Source organism: Bos indicus, chromosome 18 (genome assembly GCF_029378745.1).
Source record: "Bos indicus isolate NIAB-ARS_2022 breed Sahiwal x Tharparkar chromosome 18, NIAB-ARS_B.indTharparkar_mat_pri_1.0, whole genome shotgun sequence".
Classification (NCBI taxonomy): domain Eukaryota; kingdom Metazoa; phylum Chordata; class Mammalia; order Artiodactyla; family Bovidae; genus Bos; species Bos indicus.
Window position 1 is genome coordinate 48,676,744 of NC_091777.1, and position 14,876 is coordinate 48,691,619.

Sequence of the window (14,876 nt, forward strand, 5' to 3'; positions counted from 1 at the left end):
GCTGGGGGCGGGGGTGGGCGGTCGGGCCGAAAGCCGGGCTTGGGTGTATATCTTTCAGTTTGGGTCAGGGGCTGGGACTGAGGCTAGGGACACTGCCTGCCTGGGCACGCCCCTTGACATACCCACCCCCTCCCCTCGGTGCCTGCAATTCCTGCAGCCATACGCAGACCCAGTGCACGACCCCACCTGGCGCTGGTGGAAGAACAAGAAGCAGGACCAGGTGCGTGGAGAGGATGGCGAGTCGGGGGAAGGGGCCGAGCACGGATCTCCCCCTCACCGTCCCCCTGTCCGGGCACTGACTTTGCCCCGGACCCTGTCGCCTAGGATTACTACTTCTACCTGGCCAACAACTGGCGGAGCGCGGGCAGTGTGCACGTTGACATGACCAGCTACGAAAAGATCTACGACCTTAAGGCCGAGAACGAGCTGCCCGAGCGCATCTTCCTGGACAAGGGTACCAGCTACAGCTTCTCAGTCTTCCTGACCACCCGGAAGCCGGAAGTCCAGCACGGTCTGTGGGCGGGGCCTGAGTGGTGCCGAGGGGCGGGCTTCGGCTGGATCACGCCCCCAGCCTTAACCCCGCCCTCTGCTCCAAGCAGGCCCCTCCTTCCAGGTGCTGAGCCCGGTGGATCTGGCTGTGGTGCTGGCGGACCCCGACTGCATTGAGGCAATGGTGAAGGAGAAGGTCCTTGTTAATCGCAACTCGGTGCTTTTCTGGGTGAGACCAGGTGGAGAAGAGGCGCTAAGGTGATGGCGGAGCTACTGGGGCAGTGGACCTGTTAGAAGCCCGCAGTTATTTGAACGGTGCCTGGGTCCTCCTGCTGGCCTGCTGACCCCTTCATTTCTGCCCCCACGCCCAGGTTACGCTCAGTGATAAAAGGTCTTGCTTTGACCAGGGAATTAGTGGACATCACCTCATGAAGACCTCCATGCTCGTCAAGGTGTGTGGTCCAAGCCTGGAGGGCAGGGAAGCAGATGAGGGGAAGGACTAAGTCATGGGGTCCCGTCTCATCTGCTCCTACTCCGCAGGTGTTGGGCTCATCTGGGCACTGCTTCCAGAACACGAACCGGGGCCCCCGTATGCAAGTATTGGACTTGGGGTCCTGGGCCCTGTGCTGGGAGGGAAGGGTGTGGGTCAGTCTCAGCAGGGTGGGATCTGAGGGGTCTAGCTGAGAATCCCATGAATGCCTTCCTAATTTTTTCTTTCTCATACATTTTTATCATTTACCCCACCCAGACGCCCCCTCCCTCCTTTAATCCCATGTTTTCAGGAAGGGCTGCATTGCATAGATTGTACACAAATTTGTGTGTTCCTTCTGATACTGTTCTTCTAGGGGAAGTTAAGTATCTGTAACACAGGGCTTGTTTTTCCCACTGGTCCAAAGGTTGCATGTGAACAAGCTTGGCTCTCCCTTCATGCCTTGCTCTTCGTTTGCCCTCTCACACGTGCTTTGTTAAAGCCTTTGGGTCCTTGGTTCTTCACCTGCTATGGAGGCAGGCAGTGAGGCTCTGAGAGATGCAGACATCTGCTCCAAGTAACCCTCGGAGCTAACAAGTGGTAGAGGAGGGCTTGTTCTCACCCACTTCCCTGCCCACTCTCCAGGAGACAGACTCTGGTATTTCTCTTTGCTGGGTTAGTATGCGTGCATGCTAAATCACTTCAGTCATGTCCGATACTTTGCAACCCCATGGACTGTAGCCTGCCAGGCTCCTCTGTTCTTGAGATTCTCCAGGCAAGAATACTGGAGTGGGTTGCCATGCCCTCCTCCAGGGGATCTTCCCAGCCAGCCCAGGGATAGAACCCTTGTCTCTTATGTCACCTGCATTGGTAGGTGGGTTCTTTACCACTAGGGCCACTTGGGAAGCCCGAGTTGCTATGACCCAGGGCAATTTTAAAAAGGGACTTGTAACAGCGCCCAACTCCTTGGATTACATGGGATATTCAGGGTCAAATGCAAGGAAGAGTGACCACAGCCCAATAACTGTTTCCTGCTAAACTTAGTAGTGCACACTATTTTCCTCTTCATCATAACCCCAGAGTGTCAGTTCGTATCTCTATTTGGGCCCAGCAGATCCCTTCCAGGAATCTGATCCGCAGCACACTGCAAAAGACTTGGAGACATTCTAAATGTTCATTACTAGGGGAGTGGTTAAATAAAAGGTGGTACATCCATTCAGTGGAAAACTATGCAGCTATTTAAAAAGAACAGGGTGTGTGTGGGGGGGGGGGGGGGTGGTGCGGGCGGGTGAACTCCCTGGTGGTCCAGTGGTTAGGAGTCAGTGCTTTCACTCTTGTGGCCTAGGTTCAATCCCTGGTTGGGGAACTAAGATCACACAAGCCTCGTGGTGTGGCAAAAAAAAAAAAACAAGAGCAAGGGGGCAGAGATTTCCACATACTGCAACAGTGTATACTTGATAACATATATTCATGTTTGCTTTTATTTTCATGAAGAAATTATGGGGAAAAGAGCAAGAAAGTATTCATAATGGTTCCCTACTGGTTGAATGAGCCCTTCCCTGGTGGCTCAGATGGTAAAGAGTCTGCCTGCATTGCGGGAGACCTGGGTTTGATACCTGGGTCAGGAAGATCGCCTGAAGAAGGAAATGGCAACCCACTCCAGTATTCTTGCCTGGAAAATCCCATGGACAAAGAAGCCTGGCGGGCTACAGTCCATAGTGTTGCAAAGAGTTGGACACAACTGAGCAACTTCACTTTCTTTCTTTCTTTCTTTCTTTCTTTCTTTCTTTACTGGTTGAATAGGGAAGAGTCAGGACAGTTGGAGGATAGGAATGGAAGTGAAATTTTCACCATGTATATATGTGTGTGTCTGTGTGTGTATCCCAATATATATCTACGTATCTATCTGACCATGATACCCGCCTAAAGATTGTTTTTAAAAAGTCAATGATTTTTTTAAAATCATCTACTCTTTTTTTATTGTAGCTTTTTACAAAAATAATTTTTTTTTAATCTTTGGTTGCACTGGGTGCTCCTTGCTATGTGCAGGCTTTCTCTAGTTGCAGCAAGTGGGGGCTACTCTTCACTGTGGTGAATGGGCTTCTCATTGGGGTGGCTTCTCGTTGCAAGACACAGGCTCTAGGCATGTGGGCTTCAGTAGTTGCAGCACTTGGGCTCAGTAGTTGTGACTCCTGGGCTCCAGAGCACCGGTTCAATAGTTATGGCACTTAGGCTTAGTTGCTCCGAGGCTTGTGGGATCTTCCTGAATCAGGGATCGAAACCATGTATCCTGCATTGGCAGGTGGATTCTTCACCACTGAGCCACCAGGGAAGGCCCCAAGATACTGTATGTTAAGAGGTGATGTGCACTAGGAGAAAAAGGAGGCAAGAGGCATAGGTAGGGAAGCCTTTTCCATAAGATGGCTTGGGGAAGACCCGGCTGAGGAGGAAACATTTGAGCAAAGACTTGAAGGAGGAGAAGAAGTGAGCATGCGGTTATGTATCAGAAGGCATGCCAGTGAGAGGGGACAGATAGCAGAGGCCTGGAGATGGGAGTATGTTTCCTGTCTTAGACTAAAGGAATAGCAAGGAGCAAGCATGGCTGGAACAGGGTATACACGGAGGACGGTGTAGAGAGATGAGGTTGAAGAAGTTTTGGGCAGGTCACATGGGAGGCATCTGAGCAGAGGAGTGACTTAAGTTTCACAGAGTCCCTCTGGCTGCAAGTGTGGGACAGCCTGGAGAGGAGAGATGGGAGCAGGGAGACCACGGGGAAAAGAAGGTTGGGCCAGCCCAAGTAGGGCAGAAGAGTTGGGGAAGAGTGGCTCTATCTTGAACTCCAGAGACAACAGGATTTCTGAATGGACTGAATGTGGGGTTGAGAGAAAGAGGTTTCCAGGAAGAAACCAAGGCTTTTTAGCTTGAACACGGAGAGATGGAGTGGCATGAACAGAGGTGGATTGTGGATAGATTGAATTTGAGAAATCTTCCCAGTGATTCAGTGGCTGATAGGTGTTAAGTCTTTGGCTCAGGCTCAATCTGTGGCCAAAACCCCTCTCCACAGAAGCCAGCAAGCCCAGATTTCAGTCTCTAGATGCTCATGTCCTTCTGACAATGAAATCCTTGAGCCCTAACCCCAGAATGGGCCAGGAGCCTTTCATTCCCAAGATACTGAACTCCCATCCTGGGCCCTACTTCCCTCACATATCCCATGCTTCCCCCAAGTCTACTGTTTAGGAAATCAGGCTCCACCTCAGCTCTTCATCTTATTTTTTGGCCATGCAGGCTTGTGGGACCTTAGTTCCCCAACCAGGAATTGAACCCAGACCCTTGGCAGTGAAATCAGGGTCCTAACCACTGGACCACCAGGGAATTCCCTCAGCTTCAGCCAATTAAAGTCCAACAAGGAGCTGGGACTTTCCTGGTGGCTCAGACTGTAAAGAATCTACCTGCAATGCAGGAGACCTAGGTTTGATCCCTGAGTTGGGAAGATCCCCTGGAGGGGGAAATGGCAACCCACTCCAGTATTCTTGCCTGGGAAATCCCATAGACAGAAGAGCCTGGCTGGCTAGAGTTTGACATGACTGAATGACCAGCACACAGAGGAGCTGGCTGCTCCATAGGTGTAGGTGTTAGGGGTTTTGTATGTCTTACTCTGAAGAAGGCAGTTGGTAGCCACCTGACTCAGTTTGAATCCCAGCTCTACCACATTCCCAGCCATGTGTGTGACTGCAGATAATTAATAAGTGACTTGACTTCTCTGTGCCTCACTTTTGCCATCTCGTTAAATGGAGCTGTTCATGGTCTATATTACCCAAGGTTGTTTTGAGGATTAAACGAATCTGAATATGTAAAGCTCTGCGCAGAATCCCTCCATGCCTTGTGCACAGTAAGAGCTATACAAGCGCTTGCTGTTTTTATTGTTTTAACGGTAATAATAATAACCAGTTTGGCCCTAGTGAGGGTGAGCCTGGCAAGCAGTGGTGGTGTGTGGAGGAGGAGGGGTGTCCCTCCTGCCGGACCCCCAGAACCAGGCTTTTCTCCTCCCTCTCAGAGCAACCTGATGGTGCCAGTGCTTATTGGCTGCCCGCCAGGCAAGCGCCTGGCCTTCGATATCACCTACACGCTGCAGTACAACCGCGTGCAGAACAAACACTACTTCGACTGCGTCAAAGTGGACCCGGAAATGCCCTGCTTTCTCTTCCGGGACAGTGGGTGTCCAGCACCCTCTCCTTTACTCTCCCCGGCCCTCCCTGCCTGCCCGCTCACTGCCCCCACCCATCCTCTGCTCTTCCTTTGGGTCCTTTCATCTCTCCTCCTTCCCCTCTCTCATTTCTCCTCCCGGCCTCCACCCCTCCGACCCCACAGTCTTCTACCCATTCTTCTTGATCCAAGATTTGGTGACGGGCGATTCTGGCAGTTTTCAGGGCAGGTAAAGTGGGGGCCAAGCCAGCGGCTGACGGGAGTAGGCTGGGGGCAAGGGACTGGGGGGGGGGGGGGCGGCGCGGAGAAAAGGGGGTGGTAGAGGTGAGGCAGGACTCCAGACAGCCCCTTCGAACCTCTGCTCCCCATAGCTACGTGCTGAAGGTGGTGGGCGGCGGGCCCACCCTTGACACCATCAAGGAATACAGCGAGGAGGAAATCTACCGCTTCAACAGCCCCCTGGACAAGTAATCCCTGTGGGACCGGGCCCATAATCGGCCCTTCTTCCCCTGCAGGCCCCCTCCAGCTGCCCAGCCACAGACCAAACCTGGGATGCAAGCCATACCCACAAGGCCCCGCCCACAGCGCAGGCTCCCAGGCTCCTGCAAACTCTAGCCCTCCTGTGGCATGAGGCTCCACCCACCCAATCCCCGCCCCCTTCCCCGCCTCCTTTTGGGGCCTCGGTCTGCTGAGGCCCCGACCCCAACTGAGGTTACCCCTGCCTGCGCAGGACTGGCAGCCTCATCTGGACCACGGAGAACACAACGACCACCGAGGACTTGGCCTTCAACATCATGTCCCACAACAGTTTAGGCATCGAGTGAGTGCCTGGGCCGACTGCAGGCCCCTTCTCCCCCACCTGCCCACATTCTGTTGGGCCTTTCCATCCGTTCTGCCTCCGGAGACTCCTTGGTCCCAAGCTACACTGTCTTTGAGTTCCTCGAATGAGACTGACTTTGACCTTTATGCAAACTGGACCCTTTGTCTGCAGGACTGGTCCCTCTTAATCTTTCTTCAGGCCTTGGTTCAGATGCCACTTCCTCCAGGAGGACTTTTCTGACTGTTCTAGGTGGGACAGTTGGCTCTCGCATCCTCTTGCACCTTCCCTATTCTCACCCTGACCCTCTGAGCTGTCACTGTCTCCCGTGGAGTCTGTCTCTCTTATAAACCCAGGTCCAGAATAGATAACATAGTATTTGTTGAATGAGACAATGAAAAATTCATTCATTCTTGGCAGGCATTTATTGACCTTTGAATGGAGGTATCAATGAATGAATAAAACAATGAGGTAATAAGTTAGCATATAGCAGGAATTCCCTGGCGGTCCAGTGGTTAGGACTTTATGCTTCCACTGCTGGAGACCTGGACTTGATCCCTGGTTGTGGAACTAAGATCCTGCAAGCTGTGTGGCATAGCCAGGAGAGAAAAAAAAATTAGCATATAGGGCCTCAGTAGCTATTTTTTTTTAAGTTCTCAAAATTTTTATTATGAACAGAACAGTGACAGAATATAAGCTTAGTCTATGGGGTCACACAGAGTCGGACACAACTGAAGTGACTTAGCAGCAGCAGCAGCAGTCTATAAGTTGTATCTGACTCTTTGCCACCCCGTGGACTGTAGCCTGCCAGGCTCCTCTGTCCATGGAATTTCCCAAGCATAAATAACTATTTTTGATTCAATGAATGAAAGAAAATGATGCCATAAGCAAATAAAGGAAACGAATGAGTGAACAAAGTAGCCGACTTGCACCTAGTCAGTATTCAACCTGCATTTATTGACTATATGAAAAAAGGAATGAAGATGCGACTTTGTACCTAGCAGCTGCTCCAGCTCCATTTGTGCCGTGAAGGAATAAAGGCAGCAAAGAATAAATGAGGAATTGGCACATCATAGGTATATAATCCATAATCTAGATGAATACATAGTAACGGAGGAATTGACAACTCCCCTAAAGAAGGGAGGAAAAGAATGGATAAACGAACAGCCTGTCTCCTGGTAGGGCATCAGTCAGCCTTACCAGCTGAATGAAGGCGTGAATCAGGGAGGGAGGGAGGAGGTTGCACCGAGTTAGCGCTCATCCAGAATTTGTGGGGTAGAGGGGAAGATCGGGCTGTCATGCGCTAGGCATGATTTGTACCACAAGTGCCTGAACTTGCTCCCCCAGGTGGCTATGTCTGGAGAACTCACCGTGCCATGACACCATTCCCCACAACATCTTTGCCCCTGAATTCTTCTTCAAGGTGTTGGTGAGCAATAGGTGAGGCACACACACAGCTGAGGTGGGATTGGGGGCTTCCTGGGGGAGGTGCCCACCTCCTCCCCACCCCATCCTGACCCCCATCCCCACCAGAGGTGTGGACGAGAGCACCTATTGCGACTACCAGCTCACCTTTCTGCTGCACATCCATGGGCTCCCGCTCAGTGCCAGGCGGGCGTTCCTCATCCTCCTGGTAAGTAGCTGCCTTGGAGCTGCCCTGCCCAGTGGAGGGCCCCCCCACCCAACCCAGACCGCCTACCGTCACCTGTTGGCCCATTTCCTACAGGTGTCAGCCAGCCTGTTTGTCGGCCTGGTGATTCTCTACATCGTCTGCTGCCTTCTGTCGCCCTACATGGTGAAGCTTTGCAATATCCTCCGCTGGAAGATCAACAGCATCATTGGCTTAGAATCTAACTACACCTACAGCACCCCCTCCGACAGCAGGGCCTTCAGCCACTCCGGGACCGTGTCTTGGAGGAGCTCCAGGTTAAACTCCAGGGTTGTCTACAAGGGGGCAGAGGAGAACAAGGCTGAAACTTAAGGACGCCTTGAAGAGGAAGTCTACCACCTAAGCCTCTGGCCTGCCTCAGTACCACCCACCCTTGTCTCTTATTTCCTGGGTTGCCTTGGACATGCAACCCATCGCTTACTCATCCTAGGCCTTTCTCCTTGTTTTGCTTGAATTTTCACTTCGCATTTCAGCATCAGCTACGGAACCTTGTAAGGACTCGTGTTCAGTTAGTTTGTACCACCCAGCTGCATAGGTTATTAAAATATCAAAGTCCTCCTGTGCCAAGCTGGTATATAGTGGCTTCTCTGTATGCCTTCTGGCTCAACCCCTCCCCAGAGTGCCCCAGACCTCCCTACAGTCCAGCAGAGTCCTCCATGACCCAGGCCCATTGCCATGGCCTGCAGTCTGTTCTGATCAGTCAGTGCCTAGGTTTAAAACTAATTGTGTAAGATTTTGAAAGGCAACACCTATCTACCGTCTAGTTTAAGGAAGGGTCTCTGGGGAGGTTTAGATTTTTGTTTTAGTTGCAAGTAGCAAAAAATTTCGGAGAAGGCAATGGCACCCCACTCCAGTACTCTTGCCTGGAAAATCCCATGGATGGAGGAGCCTGGTAGGCTGTAGTCCATGGGGTCGTAAGAGTCGGACACAACTGAGTGACTTGCCTTTCACTTTTCACTTTCATGCGTTGGAGAAGGAAATGGCAACCCACTCTAGTGTTCTTGCCTGGAGAATCCCAGGGACGGGGGAGCCTGGTGGGCTTCTGTCAATGGGGTTGCACAGAGTCGGACACGACTGAAGCGACTTAGCAGCAGCAGCAGCAAAAGTTTCTGTGGTCCACATGGAAATGGTAATTTATGGACTTTGTTAAGATGGGTTTCAGGTACAGCTTGATCCAGAAGCTTCAATGTCCGTAGAATTCTGGCTCCATTTCTCTAGCCTTCCCTGCCCTGCCCTCATCTGAGGGTGCTCTCTGACCTCAGGCCAGTGCATCTCACAGTCTGAGGCAGCACATCCATATGGTTTATTATCTAGAGAAGAAAAGGGTCTGGAGTCCAACATTCCCAGGCAAAAGTCCTATTGGTCACTCTGATTGGATGGGGTTGAATCATAAACTCAATACTTTGCCACTCACTCTGCCAGACAGATGAGCCCTTGCTTGGCTTAAGCCCTTCAGAATCCACCCCTGGAGCTGAGGGTTGTCAATCCCATCCTAATCTCTTGCTTATGTGTGGGGAAGGGACATTCTTGTAAGGAACATGTGTGTCAAGAAGGGAAAAAGGAGGACTTCCCTGGTGGTCCAGTGGTTAAGAATCCATCTGCCAGTGCAGGGGATATGGGTTCCATCCCTGGTCCAGGAAGATCCCACATACCTTGGGGCATCTAAGCCCATGCACTCCAACTATTGAGCCCCCGCACTCTAGAACCTGGGAGCCGCAACTTCCGAGCCCATGCACCACAACTACTGAAGCCCGCACGCCCTAGAGCCCGTGCTCTGCAGCAGGAGAAGCCTCTGCAAGAAAAGCCTGCATGCCACAGAGAGAGCATATCCTCCACGTGCCACAACTAGAGAAAACCCACACCCAGCAACAAAACCCCAGCACAGCCAATAAATAAAAATTTAAAAATAAAAAAGAAGGGAAAACGGAGACCAAAAGTCAAAAAGCAAATGTGCCCATGTCCTCCACTTCCTGTCCACCCAGTAGGCTCCGCTCTAGCCCCTTCCCAGAGGTCTTGGATGGAGTGACTGTGCAAGTCCTCTGACCAGCCCCTCCACTCCTTCACTATAGAAGCAGAGCCCCAGGGGACACACCCTCTGTGGGGTCACCAGGGCAAACAGCTGAACCAGCTTGTCCATGTTGAGGCAGCATAGCTCCAGAGCAGGCATGGCCATTGAAGTTACATTATAGGGTTTGGGAATCATCAGAGGAGCATCAGAGTGGAGAAACTGAAGGACATGGTCAGATGTAGAAGGATGCTCTGGCTGCCCTGTGGAGGACAGCTCAGCTCTCAAGGCAGCAGGCCAGGAACTGGTGCAGAAGGAGACGGTGCTGGACCAAAGCCTGGTGTAGGAAGGAGGAGAAGGGGCAGGCAGGAGGGATGCTCAGGAGGTCTAGTGAACAGGCTGTGAGGCTGGCAGGCCATGGAAGGGGAGTGGGTGCTTTTAGGAAAAGGTCCAGGACTCTACCCTGGGGACTGGGGGACAAAGAGGCTATTCCTGAGATGAAAACTGAGGAAAAGGAACAGGTTAGGGGGAGACACTAAGACCATTTGCGGTCACAGTAGGTGTGGGAGGTCCCCGAGACTTCTAAAGAAGTCTATTCAGGAGGCTGCGGGAACCTCAGGTCTGGGGTTCAGCAGGGAGGTCAGCGATGGCCAGGCAATATGCTCAATAATCAAAGGTACAGATTTATCAACAAAATTTATTGCACTAATGCAAATTAAGGAGAATGTGACGAGACAACATCCTATTTTGACCTAAGTCCATTTGAACTGCTGTAACAGAAGACCATAGACTAGGTGGCTTACAAGTAATGGAAAATTATTTATCATACTGCTGGAGGCTGGGAAGTCCTAGATCAAGGTGCCTGGAGATGAGGCGTCTGGTGAGAACCTGCTTCCTGGTTCATGGGTGACCATCTTTTTACTGTGTCCTTGTGGTAGCCACCAGGGCTTCCCTGGTGCTCAGTGGTAAAGAACATGCCTGCCAATGCAGGAGAGGTGGGTTCAGTCCCTGGGTCGGGAAGATCCCCTAGAGAAGGAAATGGCAACCCACTCCAGTATTCTGGCTTGCAGAATCCCCATGGACAGAGGAGCCTGGAGGGCTACAGTCCATGGGGTTGCAAAGAATCAAACATGACTGAGCGACTAAACCACAGCGACGACACATGGCAGAAAGGATGAGGAAGTTCACTGGGGCCTCTTTTATAAGGGCATTAATCTCAGTTACGAGGGTCCTGCCCTCACAGTCTAATCCCCTCCTGATACAGTGACGTTGGGGGTTAGGTTTCAACATAGGAATTTGTGTGGCACTCAAACTTTCAGTCTATAGCAGATCCCTTTTCTTAGATGAGCAATCTAAGAAAATCTTCACAATGTTCTATAAGGAATATTCTATCATTATCCCCATTTCATAGATGAAGAAACAGAGGCTCAGGTGTGCCACCTGTTACATGAATGTTGCTGCTGCTAAGTCGCTTCAGTCGTGTCCAACTCTGTGTGACCCCATAGACGGCAGCCCACCAGGCTCCCCTGTCCCTGGGATTCTCCAGGCAAGAACACTGGAGTGGGTTGCCAGGTATCTGCAAAAGCTTTTTCTAAAATTCAACATCCATTTCTTGTATTAACCCTAAATCAGATAAAAATAGAAGGAAGCTGAGCAAGATTATAAAATTACCTGATTACTAAAGACAGGTGGCATATGGCAGATGGCAATTAAATGCCAAAGCCATTTTCAATAAAATTTTATAGGTAGAGTCCACATACATGGAAAACAGCTAATAAACATGTTCAGTTAAGTTGAAATACACAAAATCAACCCAAAAATCGGTTGCATTTCTATACACAAGCAATGAATAATCAGAAAAAAATTTTTTAAAAACAATCCTACTTACAACAAAAAGAATAAAATATTTAAGAATAAATTTATACAAGAAGGAAAAAGACTTGTGTACGAAAACGACAAAATATTGCTGAAAGGAATTAAAGACTTAAATAAATGGAGAGACATCCCATTAACATTGTTGGCAATACCATCTGTATTAGTTTGCTAGGGCTGCCGTAACAAAACACCTTTTAAGACCTTTTATGATTGGTTTCTGAGGCCTCTCTTCTTGGCTTGCTAATGACTGCCCTCTGGTGGTGTCCTCACAGTCTTTCCTCGGTGTGGTCAAGTCACTGGTATCTCTTCGTGTGTCCAAAAGTACTCCTCTTATAAAGACACCTTTCAGATTGGATTAGGGTCCACTGGGCCTTGTTTTAAAATAATCACCTTTTAAAAAATGTATTTCAGGTCTTAGTTGCAGCATGGGGACTCTCTAGTTGTGGCACCCAGGCTGAGTTGCCACCCAGCATGTGGAATCTTAGTTCCCTGGGTTGGTCGTTCAGTTGTGTCCAACTCTTTGCAACCACATGGCTGTAGCCCACCAGGTTCCTCTGTCCATGGAATTTCCCAGTCAAGAATACTGGAGTGTGTTTCTATTTCTTCCTCCAGGGGATCTTCCTGACCCAGGGATCGAACCTGGGTTTACCCATGTCTCAGGTAGATTCTTCACCATCTGAGCCACCAGGAAAGCCCCTGACCAGGGATCAAACCCATGTCCCCATGCATTGCAAGGCAGATTCTTGACCACTGGACCACCAGGGAAGTCCTGAAAATAATCCCCTTTTAAAAGGTTTCCTACCTAGGTAGCATATTCAAAAGCAGAGATATTACTTTGCCAACAAAGATCCGTCTAGTCAAGGCTATGGTTTTTCCAGTGGTCATGTATGGATGTGAGAGTTGGACTGTGAAGAAAGCTGAGCACCGAAGAATTGATGCTTTTGAACTGTGGTGTTGGAGAAGACTCTTGAGAGTCCCTTGGACTGCAAGGAGATCCCAACCAGTCCATCCTAAAGGAGATCAGTCTTGGGTGTTCATTGGAAGGACTGATGCTAAAGCTGAAACTCCAATACTTTGGCCACCTCATGTGAAGAGTTGACTCATTGGAAAAGACTCTGATGCTGGGAGGGATTGGGGGCAGGAGGAAAAGGGAACGACAGAGGATGAGGTGGCTGGATGGCATCACTGACTCGATGGACATGAGTTTGAGTGAACTCCGGGAGTTGGTGATGGACAGGGAGGCCTAGCGTGCTGTGATTCATGGGGTCGCAAAGAGTTGGACATGACTGAGCAACTGAACTGAACTCATCTCCAAATACAGACCTGTTCTGAGGTCCTGGGGTTAGGGCTTCAACATACACATTTTAGGGGAATACCATTTAGTCCATAACATGACCCATAGTGCTATACAGATTCAGTGCAATCTCTATCAAAATCCCAGTGGCAATTTTGAACATCTTAAAACTCATATGGAATTGCAAGGGACTCCAAATAGCCAACACTACCTTGAAACAGAAGAACAAAGTTGTAGGACTCATACTTTCTGTTTCAAAATTGCAAAGCTACAGTAATCAAAACAGTGTCTAACTGGCATAAAGACAGACATACAGACCAGTGTAATGGAACACAGAGCTCAAAATAAACCCTCACATATAGTCAACTGATATTTGATCAGGTGCCAAGACCCATCCAAGGAGAAAGGACACTCTTAACAACAAATGGTACTTGGAAAACTGGATGTCCACATGCAAAGGGAAAAAGTAGGCCCTTATCTTATGCCAGGTACAAAAATTAACCAAAATCAGACCAGATTTCTAAATTTAAGGGACTCTCTGGTGGTCCAGTAGTTAGACTCCCCACTCCTAATGAAGGGAGCCTAGGTTTGATCCCTGGTCAGGGAACTAGATCCCACATGATGCAACTAAGACCCGGTAGAGCCAAATAGATAAACAATTTTTTTCTTAATGAAAAAGCAATGATTTTAAAACAGAAGATTTCTAAATTTAAGAATTAAAACTACTGGGAATTCCCTGGTGATCCAGTGGTTAAGACTCAGCACTTTCACTGCCATCAGCCTGGGTTCAATCCCTGATCAAGAAACAGATCCCACAAGGAATGCAGGGTGGGAAAAAAAGTTAAAACTATAAAAAAAAAAAAATAGGGGGAAATCTTTGATATGTCAATGGTTTCATAAGTATGATGCCAAAAGTACAAGCAACATAAATTGAACCTCATCAAAATTTAAAACTTTTGTGAATCAAAGGATACGATCAAGACCAAAAAACCCAACCCATAGGAGAAAATATTTGTAAATCATGTATCTGATCAAGACTACAATATAGAAAATGAAAAACTTCTGTAACCATAAGCAATTCAATTAAAAATGGCAAAAGACTTGAACAGAGATTTTTCCAAAAAAGATATGTAAAATAACCAATAAACACATGAAAAGATCATTAATTTTTTAATGAAAAGATCATTAATTTTTTAATGAAAAGATCATTAAAAGCACATTCTACATCATTAATTATCAAGGAAAGTCAAGTCAAAACCACAGTGAGATATCCCTTCACACCTATTAGGATGGTTATAATAATTAAAAAATGACAACAGATACAGCTATTGCAAGGATATTGAGAAATTGGAACCCTCATATATTGCTGGTGGAAATGTAAAATCGCTTAGATGCTGTGGAAAAGAGTTTGGGGTTCATCAAAATGATTACCCTAGACTTACTGAGTCATTCAGCAGATCCATTTCTGGATATACAACCCAAAAGAATTGAAAATATGTTCTCAAACAAGTACATGTACATACATGTTCATATCAGCACTATTCACAAAGTCAAAAGCTGAAAACAGCCCAAATGTTCATCAACAGATGAACTGATAAGCAAATGTATATCCATACAATGGAGTATTTATTATTCAACCATAAAAAGGAATGAAGTATTGATGTATTCTGCAACATCTATTAAGGTCGAAAACATAATGGTTTTTGTGAAAGAAGCCAGACATCTAAGGTCATGTATTTTAAGATACCGTTTATATGAAATACCGAGAATAGGCAAATACACAGAGACAGAATGCAGACTGATCATTACCAGGGGTGAGGAAACAGTAGGGAATGGAAAACAACAGCTTAAGGGGAATGGGGTTTCTTTCTGTGATGATGAAAATGTTTTGGAGGTAGATAGAGGTATTCTTTTTTTAGAGGTGGTATTTGCACAACATTGTGGATATAATTAAGGGACACTGAATTGTTCACTTTAAGATGATTAATTTTATGTCAGTTTCACCTCAACATGAAGTATATATGTATACATATATAAAATATATACAAAAAACAG

General features: G+C 48.2%; 1 protein-coding gene across 16 annotated transcripts in view; it reads left to right on the forward strand.

The window, feature by feature from the left end:
* The window catches only part of CATSPERG (cation channel sperm associated auxiliary subunit gamma), a 30,733-nt gene extending 22,519 nt beyond the window's left edge, over window positions 1–8,214 (forward strand). For 13 of the 16 annotated variants that reach the window (XM_070770937.1, XM_070770938.1, XM_070770941.1 and 10 more), the window contains 12 exons: window positions 158–220; window positions 325–511; window positions 600–718; window positions 861–941; window positions 1,030–1,086; window positions 5,013–5,169; window positions 5,327–5,390; window positions 5,533–5,628; window positions 5,892–5,981; window positions 7,326–7,418; window positions 7,512–7,611; window positions 7,705–8,214. In XM_070770937.1, the coding sequence (XP_070627038.1) occupies window positions 158–220; window positions 325–511; window positions 600–718; window positions 861–941; window positions 1,030–1,086; window positions 5,013–5,169; window positions 5,327–5,390; window positions 5,533–5,628; window positions 5,892–5,981; window positions 7,326–7,418; window positions 7,512–7,611; window positions 7,705–7,959 (1,362 nt within the window). In that variant the 3' untranslated portion in view covers window positions 7,960–8,214. Of the gene's footprint in view, window positions 1–157; window positions 221–324; window positions 512–599; window positions 719–860; window positions 942–1,029; window positions 1,087–5,012; window positions 5,170–5,326; window positions 5,391–5,532; window positions 5,629–5,891; window positions 5,982–7,325; window positions 7,419–7,511; window positions 7,612–7,704 lie in introns of those variants that run through there. The other 3 variants (XM_070770946.1, XR_011561548.1, XM_070770951.1) reach the window with 3 other exon arrangements.
* The last annotated feature ends 6,662 nt before the right edge of the window (window positions 8,215–14,876 follow it).